Here is a 15212-nt window from a genome sequence, read left to right as displayed (position 1 = left end):
ACATGGTGATAGAAGAATGATGGTCTTGGGGTGGATTGCTCTTTGAGGACCTGGACAACTTGCTGTAATTGATGGAACCATGAATTCTGTTCTTTAACAGAAAGTCCTGGAGGAGAATGTTCAGCCATCAGTTTGTGACTTCAAGCTGAATTGCACTTGGGTTCAGCAGCAGCAACGATCCGAAACACTTCAGTAAGTCGACTTCTGAATGTCTCCAAAATAATAGTTTTGGAGTCGCCAAGTCAAAGTCTAGACTTCAATTAGATTCAAATGGAGTAGCATGACCTGACAAGAATTTTGGAAGCGAGCCAATACTTTTTCTACAGAACTGTATTTATATCTCCCCAAATGTATCACTTTTTAATCAGCTGAATTCTATCGGGCACAACAATGGAATGTCACTTATTGCATTCCATTGAGTCATAATGAACTGCACTTAGGGTTAATTAACTAGATTGAGCATTACCATTTCATCTTATTTGTCTTGGGCTGATGATTATTTTCAATTAAAGTACGATTTTTAGACAGAGATGATTCCTTTGAAAGATAGTACTAAACCACTTCGCCACAACATTAGGTACCCATCACAGGAAATGATGAGGTACAATAAAAGAGATGTCAAAAGTTCTGCTTGTATACAGGTATTGATTATTTCACTCTGTGAAGTTTAAGAGTATGTAAGGAAATGTACTGTGTTACAGTAAAGAGTGTTTTTCGGGTTGTTCATGCATACACTATATTCCCTAAATGAACACACTTCAGATGTTCACGTGTGAAAAAAGCTGACTAAAGATTGTGTGAAAACAGCCTCATATTATGCATGTATGTGTAAAATTTATGGCAGACCTCTCAGTATTATGCAGTGTATTTTTTTTACACCTTCATGGTTATTAAGTATTTTGTTTTTTTTACCTTTCTCTGCCTTTTTTTTTTGACGGCGATGACTTAGTGTGAGTGTGGGATGTGCGATGTTACCAATCTGCTGCCAGGGATGGGTGACGTCTGAGGCATTCCAACGTTACGCCATGTGTCAGTATACAGGAGACGGCTACAGATGAGATTAAGTTTTGGGGAAATTGACTAGCTGTCAGGTCCCGTTTGGCGTGGCTGGTGATGGGATGAGGTGAGGGTGAGTGGAAGGGTGTACATTTAAAGCACCCCTACTGCTCCACTTGCTTCGCTTCTCCATACTCACTTGTTCTCGACCACCAAAAATGGCCTAGCAATATGGGTTACTGTCTGTATGATGCTCAATTCTGACATACGGAGAATAAAAGAACTTAATTACAAAGTCAGCAACAAGGGGTGTAGTTTGTGTTTTGATGCTTTGATTTTTCCAGCGTTGGCCAATGCAGCCACCTACTCACAATGTAATTAGTGCTTTGTTGGTGGGGGGAAAAAAAGCATGAGAAAAGCCATCGTGAATCAAACGCACCACCTCTGCTGCAGAAAGCTCAAGTGCAGGGAAGCAAGGCCTTTGGCCACCAGATTAAAGTATTTACATCACACGTGCTGACGCTGTATTTGTGGGTTTAGGAAAATCAAAATGGTGCCTGGTTCTGCAGTGTGCCTCTTTGATTTATCGCCAACCTCTGGGACAATGCTGATGTGAAGTGTTGGATTGAGTGGCTTATTTGTTGTTAATGAGGGGAGTTTTTTTTCCTCATTCACTTCAATATTTTTTTGCAAAAGTGCATGCCAGCTATACTTTGCATGGCAGTCGAATGCGGTGCAAACAAAAGATGAATATATTCTGTCATCAGCGACTCAGCTGTTGCTCTGCCTCAGTTGGCCTGCAGATGACGAGCATGTCACCGTGCATCAGCGCAGGTCAACAGGCGGATTCATAAATTACAATCACGCACACATGCACGGCTTTGAGCCATCCACATTACCTTTCTGTGATTGTGACGGATTGCTCACTCCCATTGCTCCAGAACCCCAGTAAACATTGGGGGGCTTTGTAAAAGGGAGGGCCGAGAAACACAAAGTGTGTGCAGCTTTGTGCGAAGGGCTCGCACTTTTTGAGTTCTGGATCGATCATACTTATATAAGTTTTGGGGCAGTTTCCTGAAGGTAAAGACGGACACCAGAGGTTCTTGTGAACATATTCATGGGATGGGATCCACATCAGCTTTGCCAAGTGTAAGTCGAGAATAATGTCGATAAAAGATGTTTCCGTTTAGGTGGTTATGGTTAAGGTTAGTTTACGGAGTTAATGTGCTCGATTGTTTTAAATTGACATTTGTTGTAAGGTAATTGATTTCTTAAAAACAAGAGTTCAGGAGAAGAGCATACAGTACCACACACACATGCTCATTATTTTAAACTTATTCCATTTTGACGGACAATTTGTTTTTTTTTTTTTAACACTGTAACGTCTACAAATAGAGGGAAGCTAACAGATAAAAGTCAAAATGTTGTTTGTGTAAAAGCATTTATAAAAAAAAAGTCTTGAGGGAAAATCTTAAACTTGAACCCTTATTTGAAGTATTCAACAACCCCAATTATTTGGCAACCCTTCAAAATCTCCCCCTCTTCCCCTGCCATCGCTTTGTTTTAATAATGGATACAATGCAGCTACGGCACTAAAGAATACATGGAAGGGGATCTCGGGACATGAGGCCTCACTATACTGAAGTTGTGCTGGCCCAGCACAATGTCCTGCATCGGTGTCACTCTCTTGGCAGTCGCAATATTCGTGCCAAGTCGACCGCTATGCCATCACCCACAACAACACAAATGCTCTTACTTGGACTCAACTTTGCAGGGCACGACAGTGCGCCTCTTTTTGCACATCACGCCTCAGCAGATAGAGCTTCTAGATGAGCAGAGCGATTGCCCCGCCCACTGACGACCTTCACCTGCACTTGCTGGCGTCTCACGTAAACAACGCATTTTCGACCTTTTGGCTGCAGACAGCAGCAGTGCGACTGCATATAATCGGAGCATGCGCAAAGTGCGTATTTTGTTGCAACAAAAACCTCTATTTATTTCAAGCATTGCTTTTATTACTTGGAGGTCTAATTTGCAGAGCTGCAGGCAAAGCAGATAAATAAAGTGTAAACACCCCAGTTTTTGTGATACAAAAAATGAGGTCAAATTAGATCATTTCTGAACCATTTTACCATTAATATGATCTATGCATGGTACAACTCAACAATAAAAAAAAAGTAATGAAAATAATTTGTCAAGGGAATATACTGTGATTTTTAAAAGTATGTATACCCTCATAAGTGGAACTTGGCTGTGTTCAACATTAATGAAATCATATTCAAACTTGTGTTAAAAAGAAGTCATCACACACTTTCCATCATTTAAAGTGCCTCTGAATAACCCCAAATCTATTTCAGATGTTCTAGGAGACCTTCCCTGGCTTTTTTGCAATTAGCTATCAATGACTGTGACGAATAAAAATGCATACATCTACTTGATACTGTAACTGAAAACTAAAATTGCATAATTCACTTCAACACTTTGCAGTAGTGATGTCACTGTCGGCTTTTCTCATTGTTGTCTGTCATTGGACGCCCATGTCCATATTTTCAAAGCGTCAATAATTGCAACAATAAAATGCTGATAGTGAAATTTGTGTTGAAGATGCTTGATTGAAACAGCTGAAAACTTTAAGAAACAATTCTACATCCTCAAAAGAGGTAGTGGGAAAAATAACAAGTCAACTAATAAATTGCAACATTTGGAATATTCATACAAACTAGTTGCAAACTGAAGTCCGTGTTTTTGGCTAACTTGGGAATGTTGTTTTTGTTGACTATATCAGTGCTTTTTTGTGAGACTGTCGGAATCATCACAGTCGATTGATAATTACTGCACTGCAATTGTCTGAAAACTAGTCCAGTTGTACTCCACCACTTATCCAAAACTACCTAGGATTGGCTCCGGTTTACCGTAATAAGGAAAAGCGGTACAGAAGGATCAATATTATATTATTAAAGATTGTTTCAGCTTTAATAATATCAATTCAAATTTTTCCAGTTTCCTAAAATCATTGAGTTAGTTTTATGCAATTATATCTTATAATGTGGACAGTTTTTCTCTGTTTATACAGGATTTGGTTTTGAAACAGAAAAGTCATTTTGTTCTCTCATCCATAAAGTTGCCAAAGTCATCAGGAGTACTTGTATGTGTGTGTGTGTGTCCGTGCGTGTGTGTGACATGTTGATCACATTGCACGGACATGGCAGCCATTAGAGAGAGCAGAAATTTGGCTTCCACTCTTACGGGCAATGGTGCGTATCTAACAGACGCCGTCCACACTGGGAAACATTCCGAGCTCCTCTGAGCAGCAACAACGACAGGGCCTTCCGCCGCATACGCGCGTGCTGCATGCTCATGTTATTGCACAGCTGTTATTCTGCTCTTCCACTCAATAAGCCTCAGGCAGCATTTAAAGCTGCAGAAACACACACTCGCACATGCACACAGGAGGTCTGGACAAGTTCATAAATGTTGGTGCACATTTTTTAAATTAATAGAAAGACCAACATGGGTTTTGTCCAGTGGTTGTACTGTCCACTCTTTTCTCTTTGGTTTGCTGGTGTTATTCTTATTATTAATGAATGTTAACATTAACGAGGGTGGGTGCTCTGGCAGATTCCCCTGTCAAAAGGAATTTCAACTCCTATTGCTGGCAATCACCGAACCCATTGGTAAACACCAATAGTGAAGCTTAAGAAGGAATCCTATTGGACGTTTTTGTCTTGTGGGACTCCTGAGGCAGCAGATGGGTAGGTAGCACTTGGCTGAGTGGAATGCAGTTTTGGTCGTCGCTGAAGCAAAAATTCGGGTTCGGTGAGGCCCCGGAGAAAGACGGCTTTGAGGAAAGTCTGGTCCAACATCCCTTGTCTCAGGCGGAGGAAGCAGCACACTGTCAACACTATGTATAAGGTATGGGGCACCATTGACCTCGACTCGGGATGCTGTGAGTCAGACGGGAGAATACGATTTATACGTCAATTCCACTGAGATGCCTTCCCATGAGGAAGAAGAGTCTGGGTTCTCTGTGTTTGAGGTCACTGAGGTGGTTAAAAAGCTCCTCGGTGGCAAGGGTGGATGAGTTCCTAAAGGCTCTGGATGTTGTGAAGCTCTCCTGGTTTTCACGCCTCTGCAACAACCTGTGGACATTGGGGAGCGGCTCTGGATTGGCAGACTGGGGTGGTGGCTGCAGGGTTTATTCCAACTACAGGGTCATCCCACTCCTCAGGTGCCCTGGTAAAGTCTACTCAAGGGTGCTGGAGAGAAGAGTCCATCAGGATGTTGAATATCAAATTCAGGAGTAATGCGCTTTTTGTTCTGGCCGTGAAACAGTGGGTCAAATCGTGCATAGAAGTACACCCAACCTACATGTGTTTTGTCAATTTGGAGAAGGCATTTGACCGTATCTCCAGGGAGTCCTGTGGAGATTGCTTTAGAAGTATGGGGTACCGAACCTCCTGATATGGGCTGTTTGGTTCCTGTATGACTGGTGTGAGGTTTTGGTCCGCATTGCCGGCAGTATGTCAGACCCATTTCCGGTCAGCGTTGGACTCCGCCCTTTGTCACCGATTCTGTTCATAACTTTTATGGACATAATTTCCTGGTGCAGTCAAGGCGTAGAAGGGGTCCGGTTTGGTAGCATCAGCATTGCATCTCTGCTTTTTGCAGATGATGTGATTCTGTTGGATTCATCCATCTGTCATCTGCTACCTTCACTGGAGCAGTTCATAGCCGAGTATAAAGCGGCTGGGATAAGAATTAGCACCTCCAAATCTGAGACCATGGTCCTCAGAAGGAAAAAGGGTAGGGTGCCCTCTACAAGGTGGGAATGAGATCCTGCCCCAAATGGAGGAGTTCAAGTATCTTGTTGTCTTGTTCATAAATGAGGCAAGAACGGAACAGGAGATTGTTAGGCGGATTGGTGCAGTGTCTACAGTGAGCCAGACTTTGTATCGGTCCGTTATAGTAAAGAAGGAGGTAAGCTGAAAGGCGAAGCGCTCAATTTACTGGTTGATCTACGTTCCTACTCTCACCTACAGTCACGAGCTGTGGGTCATGACCGAAAGAACAGGAGCCCGGATACAAGCGGCAGAAATGAAAAGTAGCTCCAGTGACATGTATTCTTTAAATAACTTTATTGGCCATAAAATATTTACAGTACTACATCAAAAGACATAAAAAACAACAAACTATAACAATACTACTATAAAATAAAACTAGCTTTTGGATTCAGATATACTGCACATGATTGTGACACAGAGTGTCTTTTGCGGAGCTGATCAATGATGTCATTGATTGGATTGGCGAAATATGACATTAAAGACGATCAGCCGATCATCATATAATGCCAATTATCAGCCAATTCTGATCAGGACGATAATATTGGTGTATAGTTTAATTACAGGTTTATTTAATTATTCACCACCTGATAGAATACAGTAAGCCTTTTATGAATCAATTATTTAATTTGAAATGAAACAAAGAAAATAAGGCCAGCGCCCACGATATGAATTGATTGCGGTCACCTGACTCCAATCAAGACATGACCTGCCCTCACAGTATTATTCAATGTTTAGTCAAAAGATTATGCATGACTTCAAATTTCTCCATGCATCTGCAATTATTTCTCACAAATCGATGCTACTCAATTTCTGAAAGATTCTAGCGAGGACAGTCATTTCAGAAAAAAGCTGCTGTTTATGATTGAGCTTTGTCTGTGTGTGTAGCATTTACAGTACATGCATGAGTTATATGCGCTCTCCATGTGAGGGATTTCTGCAATCCTCCCTCTCTGTGCCACCAGATACGAACTCGGACCAACACATTTTTGAGGCAGCCAGGACAAGCGTGAAATTAATTGTTCCACACGGTCTCCAGTCAGCGTTCCTCTTTTGATGGGACAATTTGTCGCCTGGCACATGAGGGAGGCTTTGAAAGGGGGAGGGCAGAATCATGATTTTGCTATTTTGGGAGTTCTTGTGATTTCGCGCTTAGATTCGGGCCCAAGCTCCTGCCACCCACTTTTGTAGGAGTGTAACATCAGTTAATGTTTAGTCATCATCTGCATGTGGTTGCCCTCTCAGACACACATGAATGCTCCAAGGAATATGTCAGAAAAACAGATTCACTAGAACCAGGTGGTGCTCTATTATCACCCCATGTCGGCAGTTGCCCTCGTCACTCCGTCACTCTATCCTCCCGGTGATAAAACTATAATTACAAACATGGCTTTGGGGAGTCAAGTGTTGCTCTGTACAAGTAATGACAATATAGGATGCTTGGACTTGTGCATATGGAGCAAAGAAAGGATTTCCTAATCAACCCATACACACTAGCGTTTCACAGCTTTTATTGAGTCAAGACAAAAATCATTTACTTGAACTTATATAACGATGATCTTGTCTCAAATTATGCCATGTCAAAATCTGGGCTTGCTTAACACAAAGCTATTTCAGGATACACTGTTCAATTGGATGTTCTGCCATCTTGTGGAAGACAAGTTAATTGCTCTTCTTGCCCTTATATGTCACAGGCTTAGATAGATGACCAAAAATGTAATATTTGTCATAAATGAAAAATAATTTTCAGACCTGATAATGATGATCTCACAGCACACTAATGTGCTGTGGCACACCGTTTGGGAATTACAACACTTCTTCACTCCCTATTCACAGATAAAATCCCTCCGGCTTGTGAGAGTCCCTCATGGGAGTTTGTGCAGTAATTTTTCAGGGTGAACTTCCCATATTTGTAACTTTTTGACAGGTTTTGAATAGCAAATTTTCCAAGACCAAAAATTGGCCAGGACCATAACTCACAGTGGCCAAGACAAAGACCAAGACCGAAAAAATACGAGACCAAGATGAAACCAAGACCATAAAAATGATTATGTAATTTGATAACCAATGACACAGTTTGAAAGCACAACATGTTAAAAAACTTCATTTTTTTCAACTCAATTCTTACAAACATTTTAATCTCTTGGATATGCACAAAGCTTAGTCGCTTTTACAGAGTCAGAGACTGCATGCAGCCTTTGAGACCTAAAGGAGGTCCTATAACGATGGGTTAGAGGAGGGAAGAACTGAGAGTACTTTCAGTTTCAACGTGTGGTGTTGAGGGAAATCTGTCATGGTTTTTGCCCCCAAATCCTGCTCCAATCCTCGCACATCACGATAGCAAATGTTTTGCTCATTTGAATAAAAATGATCAAGAGTCCAGTCCTGAGCTGTGCTTTTTATGAGTTGTGTGCTTCCCCTTTACTTTCATGAAGTTAAAAAATACCAGATCAGGGCTGGTCTTGACCTGTCTCAACAGAAAATACAGAGACCGGCCAATTGGGTCCACAACCGGAACAAGACCTTCAAAATTTTTGCTGGATACAATTTCCCACAGTGTGCACATGGTTTGCACTTGACAGTTTTTTTTTTTTAATCACCACCAGATTCCTCCACTTGCAGCCTGATTACCAACAGAAGACGGTCTTAAAGAACAAGACTGCTCTTTATGAGTAAAGCATAAACCATAAAAAAAGATGAGCTTGAATGAGAGAAAATATCATCCTACACACTTGTTCTTCATCAGGCGACTATGTCTGCCTCATTGGGCTCTTTCTTCCAAATTCTGCTTCGAAAGTTGAACTGAGTTAATAATTTCCATCAAGAAGTATGTAGAACTGGGCTCTTATGAACAATATAGCACAGAGGAATTGTAATAAAAATCAAGGGGTTAGCACAACATGTGCCTGTTGACATTTTGAATCAAGATTGGCGAAGGGAGTCAGAGAAAATCAAACAGCTGTGAGATTGTGTGAAAATGGGCTCGGATGAAGTGGGTAACAGTCATGCGTTAAATGAGCTAGGATTTGGGAGATCGGGGTTCAGTCGTTGGGTGAAATGAAATTTTTGCTCCTCCATTAATCACTTGATCATCAACTCCTTAGGGACTAATGCAGATTGTCACAGATGACGTCACTCACTTGTCTATGCTATAACGCGTCAACATAGAATGTGATAAAAGGGTGGCAACAGCTCTTAAACATTTTCTTCCAAAAGAAAATCTATCCGTGCATATTGGAGATTGGAACCAATGAGGTTGAACAGAATGCTTGTTGACTTCCAATTTGTTCAAAATTTGGGTCTGCTTTTCCCCAGAGAAATGAATTGAAACAATTGGTTCCAGTATCACCACCTTTCTTAATGGTCGACGTGATGGTCATACACTGTACTGTACGTATAAAAAAAGGGTGTTCATAGTAAATATCTTTTTAGAGGTGAACCTATATGAACTATTGTTGTAAACAAATGTATAAACATCTGCAATATTGTCACAATATTAGTCAAATTTGCTGAGTGTGGAAAAAAATTGCTTGAAATTACTCTTGAAATCATTTCAGTCTATCCTTTTCAAATCTCCAGTAAAAGCTGTTCAGGTCATCGGCTAGCCTACTATAATTCTCCGCTTGTACATCGCTTGTAATTGGTTAGCGATTGCAATGCATGCCAGACTGATGGGGAGTCATTAGCACTAAACTATTTTTCCAGATTTGCTCCATAATTCGTCTTCGCAATGTTAATTTTTTTAGTCACCTGGTGTGATTTTACAGGGCTCTATCCCTACAACGATATGCGACCTCTTTAGCCTGGTGAAGATGCTTACGTTTGCAAGTGAACCACAGCTTGTTGTTATTGGATGTCTGAATATACTATAAAAACCGCTTCACAGAAACTGACATATGATGTAAGAGTGTCCGTATATTCGTCCAGGCTGGCAATTTTCAATGATACTCCAATCTCTGCCGTGATAGTTTTGAAGTTCTAATTTTGCCCCATTGGTCCACTTTTTCCACAGATTCTATTGAAGGCTTCACACATTTGAGTCCTTGCCTGTATGTATTGTAGGTATTAAGTAGATTAAGCAGTGGTTGGCGGGATCTAGGGCAGCGTGGAGAATCGCATGGTATGCATTATTTACTGTGGTACAGCAGTAGACTAAATTGTTATTTTTCCTGGTCTGACAGTCTATGTGCCGCTTGTATTTTGGGACTTCGTGGTTGAAATTAGCTTTGTTAAAATCTCCAAGAATAATGAGGGTTGAGTCAGGGTGTTTTTTCTCAATCTCATTTACTTGTTCAGCGTGCGTTAACAATGCTGCGTTCATGCTACCTTGAGGTGGAATGTACACGCATACAAGTATAAAGGAAGCAAACTCACACGGTGAGTAGAATGGCTTACAATTGAAGAACAACAACTATAAAAGGGGGCTGCAGTGTCTGCTGTGTTGTGTAATATATGTACGCCATTTTTCATTAATATAGAAGCATATCCCATCACCTTTTGTTTTCCCCGACAACTCTGTGACACGGTCCGCCCGGTGCAGTTCAAGGCCAGGTAGGATAACGGCTGCGTTGGGCACAGTCGCACAAAGCCAAGTCCCCGAGAAGCACAGGGCGGCGGTGGGACGTCCGAAGTCTTTGCTGGTCTTTATCAGAAGACCATCAGAATTACCAATGCCAAAATGGCTAGTGAGTGCACCCATCCAGCGGACACCACGTTGATAAAAGACGTTTAAATGCTACATCTGAGAGGTTTTACTTGTCTTTAGGTTATTAAAACCAGTTTAACTGGAAAACAACAAAACAAAACATCAAACACAGTTGTGCACAACTAAAAGGAACAATTTAATATCCATCAAATGGTTATTGGTGACTAGAAATACAATTGTTGAAAAACTATCGTTGACTGTTGGGAATCAATGTTGATTTGTGTTATTTTACTTATTTATATATTTTGAAGGACCATAGAGTTTCTCTCCCCTGATGTCATTCACAAATTCATCAACATTGTTTCAGAAATAAATACATTGATTTTTGCTGGCTCAATTTATTTATTTATTTTTCTAAAATTATCTAAAATAACCTCGTATTAAAGATGGAAATAAAACAACTTTTTGTATTTAAAACAAACAAACAAAAAAAAAGGATACTGTTCCAACCGAGTCCACAAACTGGAGCCATGACAGGCAAGCAGTGATTCTGTGACAATGGCAACATTTGCTTTCATCTGCTGACTGGCAAGTGAGGCAAAATCGCATTTTGTGCCACAGTGCGCAGCAGGACATCCTGCTTGACTGGTGAACATGAACAGATGCTCCTTTTTAAATCAAGTTGCTGCAGCCAAAGCATAGATGTGTGTACTTCATGACTTATAACGCTAAACTCATTTCACGAGAGGCTGAAATATTGACACTTAGCTTATTTTCTAGTGTAGGTCTCTGAGACACAAGAAATGCCCAAACATTCTAGCAAATATATTGACAAGCAGTGATTTCGTACAGCATTTTAAAAGAACATTTTAGCTTGTATTAACAGGGGCATTGGTCAAATCTTCTGGTGTTTTTCAACAGAGTTGGGTAAAATGAAATGAGTTAGACAGTCCACAAATTAAGAGCTTCACCCGCTAGCTCTTTCTCAAATAGAAAATAGTTTTCCTCCATAGACATGAATTTTCAAACTCTTACCTGCTATAGTCACTCTTTGATGTTCTAGTCTAGTCTAGCCTTTCTTCTGATGTCATTCCAAATGCTAACCCGAGAGTGTGAGGTTGCTTTAAACAGAGGGACACAAGTCATTCAATTTCTCATTTTCTTCACTGAGTTTGCATACACTCAGTGTTGTCTCTATTTTATAGTAGTCTTTATTTTGGTGTACACATCCCAAAGTCCTTACAAGAGACTCTATTGTAGGTAGAATGGTAGGTGGAACAAAATTGTTCCATTGTAACGCTTGTGAAAACGATTTTAAAAAAGCCAGGAAGGGACGACGTTCTAAAACCCGGTTTGAAGGCCTGACTCCCCGGGATCAACGCCACCCACATGCTGAAGTCAAGTGTTGGATTTGTCACCCACTCAGGGGGATTATTGCTATGACTTCACGTGGATGAAGATGCAGTGATTTGGCTGCTGAGTCATCAGTTACAATGTCCCTGAAAGTTCATGTATGCTGTATGTGCTTTGCAGCGAGGTTGCATGGATGCCTCTGGGAAGGGAAAAGGGGGTCTATATTTTTACTAAACCATACAGAAGAAAACTCATGTAAATTATTTTGAGGTTATATTTACTCTTTATTAGATGTGCATTGCTTCCTATTTTTTTGTAATCTTACTGTACTGGAGTTACAGCCAACAAAACAATACAATATTTACGTACCATGTTGGTGCATTTTAAAGAGATGTTTTTTGGGGTGGGGGGTTGCCTTGCCGTAATACACAGAAAAAGACAGAAATCCTTTGAAGACGTGCACATTTACAAACAGGAGTTTTATCTGCCTTCCATCGTACTGTAAATTGGACTCCTTAAAAATAGTGCCTGGAGCAGTCTAACTCACTTTCCTGTAATCTCTCTAATTGCTCTAAAATGTTGTCTACTTAAGAGCCTTTCCGTCTTTGATGGCAGTTCTTTCTTGTGCAACCTTATACTGCATGAACATTGACCCCGATTGGTTCTTGTACAACCATCTACAGCAGGGGTGCTCAGACTTTTTTACCCCAAGATCGACTTCTCAAGCATCCAGCCTCTGGCGATCAATGAGGGGTGGGGTGGGGTGCTTTTTTTTTTTTTTTTTTCAGAATGACCAATGACGAAATAGAATGTCAAAGTCACAAAGATCTACCCACTACAAAAACGCAAAACATATTTATTTTCAAGTATATTGGGGATTCTTTATGCATAAATGTATGTTTGTGTGCCTTGCATAACTCCATGAACCAATATTGCACAGCACAACAGAATTAACTATAAACACTTTTTGTAACTATCTGAGTTCACGTTGATGATCACTAAACACCACACGAATGAAAATGCACACCTGGGCTGTGTCACTCATGTCAGTGGATTCGTCCAACTGCAGTGAGAAACACTCACTCTCCGATGTCCTTCCACACACCAGCTATGGCTTCACAGCACCGTGTAACTGTACTCCTTTACAGCTGCAAAGATTTTATTGAAGATAGTATTTCCGCCTTATTTTTAAAAGATTGGAACAACGAGTCAGCTATGCCTCTTTTACCTTCTCTTTGTCATGGAAGGACTTCTTGTTATTAACGATAATGTGATGAACCCGGAAAGATGGCTCCGTGGCGGCTTTCGCTATTGAAAAGTGACTGCTGAGCAGCCACTTTGGATTTTAGTTCGTTCACTTTTCTCTTTAGCAGCTTGCTTTTCGGCAGAATGTCAGAGTTGTATTTCAATGAACAGTTCGAAAATGCCGCTCCACATTTCACTTCACTGGCAGATGAGGCAAACGCACTTCGTAAATGACATTGTTGAAAAATTGTCCGCCTCCCATTCCGTATGAAAGTGATATGTTTTTGTCTTCTTTACTGCAGCATCCATACTCATGTCTGTTAAGATTTCTTATGCGAGAGCTTAAAATAGGGAGGAACTGACTGACAGCGTGTTTTCCTGTACTGTTGTTGTTTGCACATGCACGGTGAGCTAAAGTTAAAAAAAAAAATACGACTGATGTCTTTTTTTTTTCTCGGCACGCTGTTGCGATCGACCGAAACTGCCTCGCGATCGACGTATTGAGCACCCCTGATCTACAGTATCTATCTGCCCATATGTTTGCCCGTCCTAATGGTATCTTTAAATGCCTAAATTATCCCTTTCCATGTTATACATACTACAGTGTATCACATTTATATTTCAACTATGTTTTCCGACTTGTGTGATCTTGCTCTGTGCATTTGCAGTTGAGAGTGTAGCAATTTTGTTGCATTACAACTTGAAACTGCAACAAAGTATTCAGATCTTCTTTGCACTTAATTTCAATTTAGAGGCTCCTCTAAAAAATAAAATCATGCAGAATATTGTTTATTATCTGTTTACAACTGTATCTTGTTCTGGCAACACAAGCCTCATGGCATCTGCTCAAATTGAATGCATATGCACCTAAATAAATTCTGGTGTGTCCCACCCCCCTCCCCCCCTCCACACACACACCACAAACATAATTGGCCATGCATTTGACGTGCCTGAAAGCTCTACACTTGGGCATGCAGCAAAATATTTACATTTATTTATGTATTTATTGTTGTGGCATATTCATTACAAATCCTCCATTTGTTCAAGCCGAATCAAGCACATCTATTTTCTATGAAGTGCAATTCATTACAATGTCATACTACCTTTTTCTGAGAACAACCTTTTTCCTCCTAGTCAATGTCTTGAATCTGATAAACTGCTGGACCCATTCCCACCCTCCCACAAACTTGGACCCCCTGTCACCCTGCTCTTTTGTCTGTTGCTGTACAGGATCAGCGAAGAGCGTGTGCCTAGAAGATGGGAGGGTGCACCATATGATCTGACCGTAATCTCCCATTTAATCCCCTCAAGAGTGAAAAATCCCTACCCGGAGCTTTGCACATATTTTAGAAAATCATATAGTCTATGCTTCCTTACTTATCTGTGTGTGCGTGTATGTAAATTTTATCAGGTACTCCTCATATTATGGGGACATAGATCTATCTTGCTTAACAACTAAACTTGTATGGGGCATGTGTGGTTGTTGGAATTAACCGGATTTAAAGTCACCGTTCCAAGTTAAGGTGCTGTTGATGGCAAGCGTGTGTGTGAATGGATTTTTAGTGGGCTAATGGGATTCTGCGTGGGTTAGCTAGCGAGGGAAGCGGTGTGTCACTACCACTTCCTGTATGGTTGAAGTGGTAGTGGGCTGATAAATGTATACGGTTCATCTAGATCAGGATGAAGCTATATAGCTGATTGTGACCTCCCTCCCCCCACCCTTTTTTTTTTCTTTTTGCAGCATTTCCATTGCAAACACAACAGATATCAACACATCTCTCGTATTATTTGAGGGGCATTTCTTTTATTTTTTTGATTAAAAAAAAGATGATCAAATGATTAATTGTTCTTGAAAATAAACTAATAATAATAATAAAAACAATTACCCTCTCAAATAGCTAATTGTCATGCTCATTTGTCATATGAATAAAACATCAGTGAAGAGAGTGGTGCTAATGGTCTCGGTACATAATTTCCCCCCCTGCAGAAATACAAGGAGTTCGACAGGGCTGTGCGTGTGGAGGAGATTGATGGGCTGCGTCTGGTGAAGCGACTGGCCCAGAACATGGAGGAGATGTTTCACAAGAAAGCCCAGGCAATGAAGGTACTGCACATACTGTATTAAAGTATATAAT

General features: G+C 40.7%; 1 protein-coding gene across 2 annotated transcripts in view; it reads left to right on the top strand.

Annotated features, from left to right (window-relative positions):
- The window catches only part of cacna2d3a (calcium channel, voltage-dependent, alpha 2/delta subunit 3a), a 101390-nt gene that overhangs the window by 5574 nt on the left and 80604 nt on the right, over window positions 1-15212 (top strand). For both annotated transcript variants that reach the window (XM_061812428.1, XM_061812419.1), the window contains exon 3: window positions 15065-15181. In XM_061812428.1, the coding sequence (XP_061668412.1) occupies window positions 15065-15181 (117 nt within the window). The remainder of the gene's footprint in view (window positions 1-15064; window positions 15182-15212) is intronic.

The sequence above is a fragment of the Syngnathoides biaculeatus genome, chromosome 2 (assembly GCF_019802595.1).
Source record: "Syngnathoides biaculeatus isolate LvHL_M chromosome 2, ASM1980259v1, whole genome shotgun sequence".
NCBI lineage: Eukaryota > Metazoa > Chordata > Actinopteri > Syngnathiformes > Syngnathidae > Syngnathoides > Syngnathoides biaculeatus.
The sequence above is the reverse complement of the archived record's forward strand: the minus strand, read 5'-3'. Positions and strand labels throughout refer to the sequence as shown.